Source organism: Pseudophryne corroboree, chromosome 2 (genome assembly GCF_028390025.1).
Source record: "Pseudophryne corroboree isolate aPseCor3 chromosome 2, aPseCor3.hap2, whole genome shotgun sequence".
NCBI lineage: Eukaryota > Metazoa > Chordata > Amphibia > Anura > Myobatrachidae > Pseudophryne > Pseudophryne corroboree.
The window spans coordinates 385,396,201-385,411,054 of NC_086445.1; the positions used below are offsets into that span (position 1 = coordinate 385,396,201).

Below are 14,854 nucleotides of genomic sequence, written 5' to 3' on the forward strand. Positions count from 1 at the left end.
GGCAAGATGTCCACCTCATCATCATCCTCCGATATATCACCGTGTACATCCCCCTCCTCACAGATTATCAATTCGTCCCCACTGGAATCCACCATCTCAGCTCCCTGTGTACTTTGTGGAGGCAATTGCTGCTGGTCAATGTCTCCACGGAGGAATTGATTATAATTCATTTTAATGAACATCATCTTCTCCACATTTTCTGGATGTAACCTCGTACGCCGATTGCTGACAAGGTGAGCGGCGGCACTAAACACTCTTTCGGAGTACACACTTGTGGGAGGGCAACTTAGGTAGAATAAAGCCAGTTTGTGCAAGGGCCTCCAAATTGCCTCTTTTTCCTGCCAGTATAAGTACGGACTGTGTGACGTGCCTACTTGGATGCGGTCACTCATATAATCCTCCACCATTCTTTCAATGGTGAGAGAATCATATGCAGTGACAGTAGACGACATGTCCGTAATCGTTGTCAGGTCCTTCAGTCCGGACCAGATGTCAGCATCAGCAGTCGCTCCAGACTGCCCTGCATCACCGCCAGCGGGTGGGCTCGGAATTCTGAGCCTTTTCCTCGCACCCCCAGTTGCGGGAGAATGTGAAGGAGGAGATGTTGACAGGTCGCGTTCCGCTTGACTTGACAATTTTGTCATCAGCAGGTCTTTGAACCCCAGCAGACTTGTGTCTGCCGGAAAGAGAGATCCAAGGTAGGCTTTAAATCTAGGATCGAGCACGGTGGCCAAAATGTAGTGCTCTGATTTCAACAGATTGACCACCCGTGAATCCTTGTTAAGCGAATTAAGGGCTCCATCCACAAGTCCCACATGCCTAGCGGAATCGCTCCGTGTTAGCTCCTCCTTCAATGTCTCCAGCTTCTTCTGCAAAAGCCTGATGAGGGGAATGACCTGACTCAGGCTGGCAGTGTCTGAACTGACTTCACGTGTGGCAAGTTCAAAGGGCATCAGAACCTTGCACAACGTTGAAATCATTCTCCACTGCGCTTGAGACAGGTGCATTCCACCTCCTATATCGTGCTCAATTGTATAGGCTTGAATGGCCTTTTGCTGCTCCTCCAACCTCTGAAGCATATAGAGGGTTGAATTCCACCTCGTTACCACTTCTTGCTTCAGATGATGGCAGGGCAGGTTCAGTAGTTTTTGGTGGTGCTCCAGTCTTCTGTACGTGGTGCCTGTACGCCGAAAGTGTCCCGCAATTCTTCTGGCCACCGACAGCATCTCTTGCACGCCCCTGTCGTTTTTTTAAAAATTATGCACCACCAAATTCAAGGTATGTGCAAAACATGGGACGTGCTGGAATTTGCCCATATTTAATGCACACACAATATTGCTGGCGTTGTCCGATGCCACAAATCCACAGGAGAGTCCAATTGGGGTAAGCCATTCCGCGATGATCTTCCTCAGTTGCCGTAAGAGGTTTTCAGCTGTGTGCGTATTCTGGAAACCGGTGATACAAAGTGTAGCCTGCCTAGGAAAGAGTTGGCGTTTGCGAGATGCTGCTACTGGTGCCGCCGCTGCTGTTCTTGCGGCGGGAGTCCATACATCAACCCAGTGGGCTGTCACAGTCATATAGTCCTGACCCTGCCCTGCTCCACTTGTCCACATGTCCGTGGTTAAGTGGACATTGGGTACAACTGCATTTTTTAGGACACTGGTGAGTCTTTTTCTGACGTCCGTGTACATTCTCGGTATCGCCTGCCTAGGGAAGTGGAACCTAGATGGTATTTGGTAACGGGGGCACACTGCCTCAATAAATTGTCTAGTTCCCTGTGAACTAACGGCGGACACCGGACGCACATCTAACACCAACATAGTTGTCAAGGCCTCAGTTATCCGCTTTGCAGCAGGATGACTGCTGTGATATTTCATCTTCCTCGCAAAGGACTGTTGGACAGTCAATTGCTTACTGGAAGTAGTACAAGTGGGCTTACGACTTCCCCTCTGGGATGACGATCGACTCCCAGCAGCAACAACAGCAGCGCCAGCAGCAGTAGGCATTACACTCAAGGATGCATCGGAGGAATCCCAGGCAGGAGAGGACTCGTCAGAATTGCCAGTGACATGGCCTGCAGGACTATTGGCATTCCTGGGTAAGGAGGAAATTGACACTGAGGGAGTTGGTGGGGTGGTTTGCGTGAGCTTGGTTACAAGAGGAAGGGATTTACTGGTCAGTGGACTGCTTCCGCTGTCACCCAAAGTTTTTGAACTTGTCACTGACTTATTATGAATGCGCTGCAGGTGACGTATAAGGGAGGATGTTCCGAGGTGGTTAACGTCCTTACCCCTACTTATTACAGCTTGACAAAGGCAACACACGGCTTGACAAATGTTGTCCGCATTTCTGGTGAAATACTTCCACACCGAAGAGCTGATTTTTTTTGTATTTTGACCAGGCATGTCAATGGCCCTATTCCTCCCACGGACAACAGGTGTCTCCCCGGGTGCCTGACTTAAACAAACCACCTCACCATCAGAATCCTCCTGGTCAATTTCCTCCCCAGCGCCAGCAACACCCATATCCTCCTCATCCTGGTGTACTTCAACACTGACATCTTCAATCTGACTATCAGGAACTGGACTGCGGGTGCTCCTTCCAGCACTTGCAGGGGGCGTGCAAATGGTGGAAGGCGCATGCTCTTCACGTCCAGTGTTGGGAAGGTCAGGCATCGCAACCGACACAATTGGACTCTCCTTGTGGATTTGGGATTTCGAAGAACGCACAGTTCTTTGCGGTGCTTTTGCCAGCTTGAGTCTTTTCAGTTTTCTAGTGAGAGGCTGAGTGCTTCCATCCTCATGTGAAGCTGAACCACTAGCCATGAACATAGGCCAGGGCCTCAGCCGTTCCTTGCCACTCCGTGTGGTAAATGGCATATTGGCAAGTTTACGCTTCTCCTCCGACAATTTTATTTTAGGTTTTGGAGTCCTTTTTTTACTGATATTTGGTGTTTTGGATTTGACATGCTCTGTACTATGACATTGGGCATCGGCCTTGGCAGACGACGTTGCTGGCATTTCATCGTCTCGGCCATGACTAGTGGCAGCAGCTTCAGCACGAGGTGGAAGTGGATCTTGATCTTTCCCTAATTTTGGAACCTCAACATTTTTGTTCTCCATATTTTAATAGGCACAACTAAAAGGCACCTCAGGTAAACAATGGAGATGGATGGATACTAGTATACTTATGAATGGACTGCCGAGTGCCGACACAGAGGTAGCTACAGCCGTGGACTACCGTACTGTGTCTGCTGCTAATATAGCCTGGATGATAATGAGATGAAATCAATATATATATATGTATGTATATATAATATCACTAGTACTGCAGCCGGACAGGTAGATAATATATTTATTAGGTAATGATGACTGATGACGGACCTGCTGGACACTGTCAGCTCAGCAGCACCGCAGACTGCTACAGTAAGCTACTATACTATAGTAGTATGTACAAAGAAGAAAGAAAAAAAAAAAACACGGGTAGGTGGTATACAATTATGGATGGACTGCCGAGTGCCGACACAGAGGTAGCTACAGCCGTGGACTACCGTACTGTGTCTGCTGCTAATATAGACTGGATGATAATGAGATGAAATCAATATATATATATGTATGTATATATAATATCACTAGTACTGCAGCCGGACAGGTAGATAATATATTTATTAGGTAATGATGACTGATGACGGACCTGCTGGACACTGTCAGCTCAGCAGCACCGCAGACTGCTACAGTAAGCTACTATACTATAGTAGTATGTACAAAGAAGAAAGAAAAAAAAAACCACGGGTAGGTGGTATACAATTATGGATGGACTGCCGAGTGCCGACACAGAGGTAGCTACAGCCGTGGACTAACGTACTGTGTCTGCTGCTAATATAGACTGGATGATTGATAATGAGATGAAATCAATATATACATGTATGTATATATAATATCACTAGTACTGCAGCCGGACAGGTAGATAATATATTTATTAGGTAATGATGACTGATGACGGACCTGCTGGACACTGTCAGCTCAGCAGCACCGCAGACTGCTACAGTAAGCTACTATACTATAGTAGTATGTACAAAGAAGAAAGAAAAAAAAAACCACGGGTAGGTGGTATACAATTATGGATGGACTGCCGAGTGCCGACACAGAGGTAGCTACAGCCGTGGACTACCGTACTGTGTCTGCTGCTGATATAGACTGGATGATAATGAGATGAAATCAATATATATATATGTATGTATATATAATATCACTAGTACTGCAGCCGGACAGGTAGATAATATATTTATTAGGTAATGATGACTGATGACGGACCTGCTGGACACTGTCAGCTCAGCAGCACCGCAGACTGCTACAGTAAGCTACTATACTATAGTAGTATGTACAAAGAAGAAAGAAAAAAAAAACCACGGGTAGGTGGTATACAATTATGGATGGACTGCCGAGTGCCGACACAGAGGTAGCTACAGCCGTGGACTAACGTACTGTGTCTGCTGCTAATATAGACTGGATGATTGATAATGAGATGAAATCAATATATATATATATGTATGTATATATAATATCACTAGTACTGCAGCCGGACAGGTAGATAATATATTTATTAGGTAATGATGACTGATGACGGACCTGCTGGACACTGTCAGCTCAGCAGCACCGCAGACTGCTACAGTAAGCTACTATACTATAGTAGTATGTACAAAGAAGAAAGAAAAAAAAAAAACCACGGGTAGGTGGTATACCATTATGGATGGACTGCTGAGTGCCGACACAGAGGTAGCTACAGCCGTGGACTAACGTACTGTGTCTGCTGCTAATATAGACTGGATGATTGATAATGAGATGAAATCAATATATATATGTATGTATATATAATATCACTAGTACTGCAGCCGGACAGGTAGATAATATATTTATTAGGTAATGATGACTGATGACGGACCTGCTGGACACTGTCAGCTCAGCAGCACCGCAGACTGCTACAGTAAGCTACTATACTCTATAGTAGTATGTACAAAGATGAAAGAAAAAAAAAAAAACACGGGTAGGTGGTATACAATTATGGATGGACTGCCGAGTGCCAACACAGAGGTAGCTACAGCCGTGGACTAACGTACCGTGTCTGCTGCTAATATAGAGTCTAGACTGGATGATAAATTATTGATAATGAGATGAAATCAATATAATATCACTAGTACTGCAGCCGGACAGGTACTATATATATTTATTATGTAATGACTTATGACGGACCTGCTGGACACTGTCAGGTCAGCACAGCACCGCAGACTGCTACAGTAAGCTACTATAGTAGTATGTATAAAGAAGAATAAAAAAAAAAAAACCACGGGTAGGTGGTATACAATATTATATATATATATATATATATATATTATATACAATTATATATATATATATATATATATATATATATTAAACTGGTGGTGATTGATTATTAAACTGGTGGTCACTTCAGGTCACGTTGCAACTTGCAACTAGTACTCCGAGGCCTAAGCAGACAATCACAAAATATATTATTATACTGGTGGTCAGTGTGGTCACAACAATGGCAGTGTGGCACTGACTCTGGCAGCAAAAGTGTGCACTGTACGTTATATGTACTCCTGAGTCCTGCTCTCAGACTCTAACTGCTCCCCACTGTCAGTGTCTCCCCCACAAGTCAGATAATACACTTACAGTCACACTATCTATTATCTAATCTATAAATATCACTTCAGCAAGTAGTATAGTAGTATACAGTATAGTAGTACTCCTCCTAATAATGCTCCCCAAAATACTGTGTCTCTCTCTTCTCTAAACGGAGAGGACGCCAGCCACGTCCTCTCCCTATGACTCTCAATGCACGTGTGAAAATGGCGGCGACGCGCGGCTCCTTATATAGAATCCGAGTCTCGCGATAGAATCCGAGCCTCGCGAGAATCCGACAGCGTGATGATGACGTTCGGGCGCGCTCGGGTTAGCCGAGCAAGGCGGGAAGATCCGAGTCTGCTCGGACCCGTGTAAAAAACCTGAAGTTCGGGCGGGTTCGGATTCAGAGGAACCGAACCCGCTCATCTCTAGTTATTTCACATAATTTTAGTGCACATCAATAAAGATAACCCTTGGTCTTCAAAATCTATGTTACTATGTGTAGGTTACTAGTGGTTACAACCCCTTCTTGTTTTTCACTGCTACAATGAAATAATTTACACATGTAAAGAACCTGGAATGTTTAACGATAGAGTAACATCTAGTACAGCCACAGTGTGTTCTGATATGACTGTATCTGACAGATACCTACACAGGACATTAATCTATGTATGAGCACACACTACACACAGACCCAAACTGGGCAACCACTTCATGCACTGTAGCCTTCCACACACCTTGGCAACAGACTACATGCAATGATTATCCCTTCTGCAGGTACATAGAGGAAAATATACGGTGTGCATTACAGGACAGTAAGTGCGGAAGATGTACAGCACCCAGTGCCTGTGCTGACAGCTGGGCGACTAACCCATTTCATACCAGGCTGTGCAGAGAAGCAGGTCTGCTGCTCAGACACTAAGGGGCCCATTTATCATGGATCGCATCTTGAATGCAGTCTGGGCGGGATCTTACTTCCCAGGATCGCATTGCTATATTGGTATATGTATTATCCAGCAAATGCAGGGACAGGGGCTCCGAAAGGAGCCTGTCCCTGCAATGTCCTGTGACGGCTGTAGTGGGATCTGAGCATGTGCGGTCAGCTAAGACTGCACTGCGGACACTTCTGGAGAGGGCTGCGGATGACTCTCTGCCGGCTACAAGTGCATCGCATTCCAGATATTGGTAAATGTGGCAGCATTGCTCCCCCATAGAAACCTATAGGAGCTGCGGCTGCGGGCGGCAATTGAGGTATTGCAGCAAGTATCGAAGATACCTTCTGCTGTCCCTCATTCTTACATTCAGGTCTTACTTAATATTTGCGGCTAACCCCTCAAAACGGGTGTTTTCGGGGATATAGCTGCCAGGGTCTGCAAGAGAAATCTTGGGACACGGTACACTCATATTTTTGGGGCCCCCTATCCCTCCAAGGCAGGTACAGGCTAGTCAACCATTGGCTTATTCACCCCCACCATCTCTCTCCAGCCTCACTCCTCGCTTGCATTGCTCCAGTCCTCCAGCCTCATCCTCACCTCCTCCAGCACCATCCTTCCCACCCCCTGTGTCTCTCGGCCTCTTTCATTCCCCTGTGTCTCTCAGCCTCTGTCTCTTAGCCTCCCCATTCCCATGTCTCCTATACCGACAAATATTCACCCTCTTGGGGTGTCCACGACACCCCTGGAGGAGGAATGAATAGTGCGATGCACGTAGCGTGTCACCGAGCCCGCAAGGGGCTCTTTTGCGCTCGCCCTGCTGCCGGCATTCCGGCGGTCTGGATCCCGGTGCCCGGTTTATCGTAGTAGACCCACTATCACAATAGTTTGGCATATTTATAACTGCAGCAAAACAGAACATAATGGCATTATTAGTAATTATACAGTATTATCTGTTATTTAAGTAACTAAACCAGGTGCATTGAATAAATAAAAGCAGGGCCCTTCTAATAGCACAAATGCCCTTTTTTATAGTGGGCTATCAATGCTTGGCCTGATCCTGATTGCTTTTGGAACGGGAGGAATTAAACCCTGTGTAGCAGCCTTTGGTGGAGATCAGTTTGATGAAAGCCAGGTACAGTATATGCCAATTAGTGATAATGCATCACATGTAGACGTTTATGTACTGGTGCTAAAATATTTAATTCATTTCTTAGTTGTGTTTCTATTTGTATTATTGGACAGGATAAACAGAGGAGTACGTTCTTCTCCATATTCTATCTTTCAATCAACGCTGGAAGCCTTCTGTCCACTATTATAACTCCTATTCTCAGAGGCAAGTATAAAATGTCTCTACAAAAGCCATACCATGAAGAATACTCATTGTCCTTCCCGTGACAAATTTCATAATAGAAAGGAAAGTAGATCATCTAAACAATGTTTTTGTTTTTCTTGTATTTTAATACAGTATATTGACAGATTGATATATATATATATATATATACACATACACACACACTGTATATATAGTAAAGTACATATGCGGGTACAATATTATTGATCCCAGGAATTTAAGAAGGAGGGGTATCTACCGCAGTCCCTCCATTTCTGACTGCAAAGCAGCCCCTGTAGCCTATAGTAGCCTGTAGACTACTATAAAGCAGATACTTTCCAACAGCCACACATAAACAGTACGCACATCAGAAAAAAACAACAAAAAACAATTCAATCAATATAAAAAAGGTAAGCAAACAGTCAATGAAATCTGATAATAAATTCCTGCAGAAAACTGTATCAGATCAGTACATTTAGTGCTGATATTACACATGTCTTGCATCTTCTTTACTATGTAAAATTAATTGTGTTACTTACAATCATTAGTATTACAGAGTTAGAACTGGTGCTGGCTTTTTTCTCCTTTCCAATATTGTATACAAATATTCCATTAAAACTTTACAAAGAGAGATTAAGTTACTGCAGTGTATTCATTCTTATACAACTACATGGGGGCAGGAAGCATTATACCTACACGTTAAGTGTGGGTATAATATATCTACCCCATAGATCCCTAAATTCCTCTTATGTCCACACTCCTCTCATACCATCACAGAAGACTTGGGTCACTCTATACTCCTTCTGTACACGACCATGACGTTTTGTGCCTACTTTCATTCTCACAAAGTAGAAGCCATTGACCTTTAGTATACTGTATGTCTTGCAATAGCAGAATCGAATAATAATAATAATAATAATAATAATAATAATCTATAACCCCTTCCAAGTAATTACATATACTAGTAGTTGGCCCTCACTCTCTTCTATGCATGTAAATAGGCAAAGACAATATGACATGACGTTGTACATTTTTTCAAATTGAAATGCATTACAGTGTAATGATTACACCATGCAATATTTCCCAGATAAGCTTGTTCACATTTGTATTTTACTCTCAAAGTAGGGTATTGTAGCTGATTTCAGCCCAAAGGTTAATTGTACAGACACAAAGTATAACTGCACATGAATACTGTTTGGTAAAAGTTATAGTTTACCATTATGGCTAAAAATAATATTTCAAATGCAAATGCCTATTGTTCTAATCACTCCAGAACACTATTTTTTATGGAAAAGTGATCTAGAGTGCCTTTTTATTCATCAGACATTCCCTTTCTTTTCAGGAATAGAATGTGGCATCTACAAACAACAGAAGTGCTATCCCCTGGCGTTTGGTGTGCCTGCTGCGCTGATGGTAGTTGCTCTAGGTAAATTATGAACATTAACACGTGTTGCAGTGTGACTGTTCCATTCAATGTCTTTACTACAGTTACCTCCAATTACCTTAAAACTCTAGTACAAAACTCTGGTAATGAATGGATAGGAAATGTGTGCAATTAATATATGCTTTCTCTCACATCTTGTAATGCAAAAGTAACCACAACGCTCAGAGCTGTCTTAACAGCAGTGTAGGCCCCTGGGCACAGCAATACACTGGGGCCCCTACCCACCCATCAGCGGTAGGGATGAGGGGTGCTATCAGCGGCAGGTTTGAAGTCCCGCGGGGGGTGTTCTATCTTTCGCTCAGCATGTAGGACCTGGAGAAATCATTTCTGCTAATTACTTCTTTACTGCACAAGTGGGGCGGGAAGGAGAACACTAAACTGTAGAAGGGGACATTGTGCTGAATGAAGGGGCCGTGGTATATGACTTCCAGTGTGGTATTATTATTATTATCCTTTATTTATATGGCGCCACAAGGGTTCCACAGCGCCCAATTACAGAGTACATAAATAATCAAACAGGAAAACAGCAACTTACAGTTGAGGACAGTATAGGACAAGTACAGGGTAAATATACATAGTTACATCAGCAGATGACACTGGAATAAGTATCAGGTGGCAGAAGACTGCTGGATTTGGTGCAGTTGAAGATTATTAAAGTAAGAAAGGATAAGCACATGAGGGAAGAGGGCCCTGCTCGTGAGAGCTGGTAGGGGGTGTTTAATACACAGGGGAGGGGTGGATAGTGGAGTGGGCTTAATATTCATCATTTTCCAGGGGTCAGGGCAGCTTGCTTTACTGAAGATATCGCCAGTTCCTGGAAATAGATTTCTTAGCTTTAACGGGATAAAAAAACAACCTAGAGAGTTCCACCTTTCAGGAGGTACTGGGGACTTGGGGATCAGACTTCAGGAGCCAGAGCAATCCACCAACAAAAATATAAAACTGCATATTAGGCGTGTGGAGCTAGATCAGGGACCAGCTGCTTGAAGTCTAATATTTCTGGTTCTGGGCATAGTAGAGACAAGCTGCCAGTGTCCACTGAAAGGGGAGAGTCCCAGCTTTTGGACTATACCCTCAGAAAAACTCTAAGTCAGACAGAACCCGAGATATCTGGCTGGGAAGAACAATTAACAGGCTTGGATGGGGACCACTGCTTTGAAGTTGGATATCTCCGGTTCCCCAGGGCCGATTTTCAAAAATCTGGTACCCTTGGAAAGAGGGGACCCTCAGCTATCAGCCTAGGGCCCTTTTGCTTCTGGGGCCCTTGGGCAAGAGCCCAATGAGCCCATACGAAAAGACGGCCCTGACAACGCTTAAGGCTTTCATTCCTGCATTGTGATCTGGTTCACACACTGCTAACAATGTGATGGTTGATTGTGTGAGGACAAAATAGGACAATACAGAGATTACAACCAGAAATCATGTGTACAGTACACCATGTGCTCTTGTTACAATCAGTAAGTGTACAGCTTGGAAATATACTCAGCCTACTACATACCTACTACAAAATACATAGTTATACTATTTACAGGACACACTTCTGTCTGAGACTGGCTATATTACTTTATCTTGTCCACTTGACATTTAATTTCTGTTATTTTTCTTTGTTTCTTCTTACAGTTATATTTATCATTGGAAGTGGAATGTACAAAAAAGTGTCTCCGCAGGGTAACATAATAGTTAAAGTTTGCAGATGCATTGGGGTTAGTAAAGAAATGATCATATTATAAACATTAAAATATTCTTTTTCTGCCTATATATTAGTTTGTTATATGCTTTAATTTAACATTTCCTTTGTCATGGGAGCAGGGTTGGACTGGCACACAGAGGCAAAGGGGGAACCCCCGGTGGGACCCACTGTCTGAAGGGGGGGAAGGGGCACCTCCTCCTCTAGGGATCAGGTTCCAGACTATGTTCTTGAATTATACATGTTACCTAATACTGCACAGGACTATGGTTTATTGTCTACTGTTATTAATCTGCTACATTATCATGTATGCACTAAAGGGGCCTACACACAGTGTGATACTAACTACCGATATGAACTATATAACAGTAGTTACCATATATATATTTATCAAAGGGCCCAGCTAATGCATTCTTTAATGGTTAGAAAAAATAATTTAACAAAAATGTGGCGACACCCCCTCTGGAGACTGGCCACATCCCTAAATATGGGCCCCTACCACTGTGTCCCCCGGAGGGGCCCTTCATGCCGCAGTCCGACCCTGCATAGGAGCTCAAATTACTGGTAGTTATTTTGTTTGTGCTGTTGCTGTAAATGCCTTTTTTTTTTGTGTGTGACTGATAATCTTTTTCATTCAACTGCAGTACACCTTTGATTTTATAATATAATCAATTTCATTACAGCAGATTTTCTATGCTTAAAATTATTTGCAATTCTTTTTAGAGGCCATGGGGAAAATGCTGTTTCCAATGAATTTGTGCCCCAAGTTGCAGATGTAAATTGTGTTCACTAAAAAAGCTGTAATTGTTGTTGGATGCAAAGTTGGAACTATCACAAATTGCATGCACCGGGATTACTGCACATACACAACACCCAAGTTTTCATTTTTGTTTTGCTTGTGAAATACCAATTCACTATTATAGTTCAATGAAAGTAAAAAAAAATCAACAAAAAACTCTAATACAAGGGGGATAGTCAATTACCCACGGTACATTACTGCGGATAATTAACAGAGGTAGCCTTAGGCTTTAACACTGGAGGCTATTCAGTTAGCCTTCTGACTTCTCCAGACAGGCTTGTTAACGCCGTTAACTTCATGTGTTAATGGGCGTTAACAGGGGTTGTCGTGCATAAACGCACAGAATCTGTGAAAAGTTCACGGATTCCTGCATAACAGGTGCGTGGGTCCCGATAACTCCTGAGGTATTGGGGATTTTTCTTTACCTGCTGGAGGCTGGTGAAAAAAAAATCCTGATGACTGCTGGCTTTGGAGCTAAATTGTATAGCCCCGGGGGATCAACTAGCCTGCAGTAATCTACTGCGGCTAATTGAAGATCCCCTTAAGCATGAAAAAAAGACAATATATACAAGAGTAAACAGAATAATCACCTATCAGCATCAAAGTTCCATTCACAACGAGCCAATTATAAACTATTGATTACCATCATCAATGTCATGTATATACGTCTGTGTGCCGTTCTGCATCTGTTAAGGGGGGGTACTCACGGAGCGATCGCTGCTTAAAATCGAAGCATTCTGACTAGATTGCTTAGATTTTAAGCAGTGATCACTCTGTGTGTACCCCTCACAGCGATAGCGATGCGCAGCCCTGCGCATCACTATCGCTGGTGCTAGATTGGCCTGCATGGCCAATCTAGCAGGTCACGCATTTCACCCGCTGGGTGAAATGAGCCCCCCCGCACGCTCAGCACACATCGCGCTGTGCTGAGCAGGAGGAGAGATGTGACGCATCTCTCCCCAAATCGTCCCGTGAATACGGCCCTTTAGATGAACAGGGATGTAGAGAGCTGTGGCAGGGCCAAGGTACATTTTTGGTGGGATGGCCTAATTGTAGGATGCGTGACCAAGCCCCCTTATACAAATTAATGTAAAAGAAAGTATTTACAGTCCAGCCAGCACACAGCAGCATGTGCTGGCTGAAGAGTGAACCTGCTGCTGCGGATAGGTACTGTAGGTGGGCAGGGGGACGGCAGCGGACCCAGGCCCCTTCATCACACCTGGGTAATTAGTACCTGCCCCTCTTGGTGCAAGTGTTGGTGAACACTGTACTTGACCCGCGTTAGAACCCACTGTTCCCTTCCCTATCTGCCTCTCCAGTTACAAGTGGTTGTGTTAAATGAAAACATGTCAATGACGGATCTGAGCAATATACAGTATAAAAACTGCTGGCACTACAGAACAACCAAATGAATCAAAATCTTGGTGCTTTTTATTATGTACAGTTTAGGAAGTTTGATGCACATGTCTCCTTAGCCATATATACAGTAGATATCCGGATGGTAGGTCAACAGTCACAAGGTCGACCACTATTTATGTGAGTTTTTTACAATTTTGTTAATTTTTAACTAACTTTACCATCCATGTGACCTACGATTGGGAATAGTAACCTGTGTCGAGCGCAGAAAAGGACCTTGCCCACAGCATGCCGAGCGAAGCTCGCCATGCAAGGGGACACGGTGCACTAATTGGGGTCCCTGGTCATGTTACGGAGAAAACGACACCAAAAACATAAAAGAACTCATGTCAACCATTTCACTGTGTCGACCTTTTTCCCCCATGTCATTCAAGTTCATGTTGACCTATTGACTGTTGACCTTATCCAGGTTGTTATTATTATTACTATAATTATCCTTTATTTATATGGTGCCCCAAGGGATCCACAGCGCCCATCACACAGTGCATAATCAAATGAGCAAACAAGAATACAGCACTTACAGCACAAGACAATATAGGACAGGTATAGAAAATCTGGGGTTAGGTGCCATCAAAGGGAGTATGGAGTATAAGATAGTGTAAGAAAGAAAAGGAAAGGCACATGAGGAAAGAAGTCCCTGCTCTTGTGAGTTTACAATCTAAAAGTTGACTCACTGATCCATAACCATACAGTATGTATATATATACTTCAGTCCCTGCATATCTTATTCCTTTGCATATACACGTTTATCAACAATAGTAGTTACTAATCTCTCTTACACAGTTACATTTCATCCATAAACATTAAACTATAGCAGTGTCATCCATTTTTCAGATTGTGTTAAATGTTTGTTACCAACAAGCCAGAGCCGGCCCTAGGCATAGGCAAACTAGGCAATTGCCTAGGGCATCTGGTATGCCTAGGGGCACAAGTAGCTTCTGCTGATTAAAATGATATGCGGCATGCCTATATTCTGTGTGTAGCAATTCATATGCAGATACAGGCACAGTCGCACACAGTATATAGGCATGCCACATATCATTTTAATCAGCAGAAGCTGCTTGTGCATCCTAGCCACATAGCAATGCAAATAAGATTTACTTTCATAAAAAATAGTCACCCGACATTAGCAGAGCTGCCAGTTGACTCACTCCAGGAACTATATGTGTCATTATGTGTATAAGGTCATTAATAATGTGTAACATATGTGTAAGGGGCACTATGTGTGTCATTATGTGTATAAGGGTACTAATAATGTGCAGCATATGTGTAAGGGACATTATGTGTATCATTATGTGTATAAGGGCATTAACAATGTGCGGCATATGTGTAAGGGAAATTATGTGTATAAGGGCATTAATAAGGGTTGGCATAATGTGTAAGGCGCATTATGTTTATAAGGACATTAATAATGTGTGTCATATGTGTAAGGGGCATTACTGTGTGGTATTATGTGTATAAATGCATTACCAATGTGTGGTATTATGTGTATAAGGTGCTCTACTGTGTGGCGTAACGTATAGAAAGGGCACTACTGTGTGGCGTATCGTATAGAAAGGGCACTACTGTGTGTTCTAATGTGAATAAAGAGCAATATG

The 14,854-nt window shown here is 43.3% G+C and overlaps 1 protein-coding gene across 1 annotated transcript in view; it reads left to right on the top strand.

Moving 5' to 3' along the window:
* The window catches only part of SLC15A1 (solute carrier family 15 member 1), a 127,961-nt gene that overhangs the window by 25,907 nt on the left and 87,200 nt on the right, over window positions 1-14,854 (top strand). The window contains exons 7-10 of the mRNA XM_063950765.1: window positions 7,613-7,712; window positions 7,823-7,913; window positions 9,253-9,336; window positions 10,975-11,057. Coding sequence (XP_063806835.1) covers window positions 7,613-7,712; window positions 7,823-7,913; window positions 9,253-9,336; window positions 10,975-11,057 — 358 coding nt within the window. The remainder of the gene's footprint in view (window positions 1-7,612; window positions 7,713-7,822; window positions 7,914-9,252; window positions 9,337-10,974; window positions 11,058-14,854) is intronic.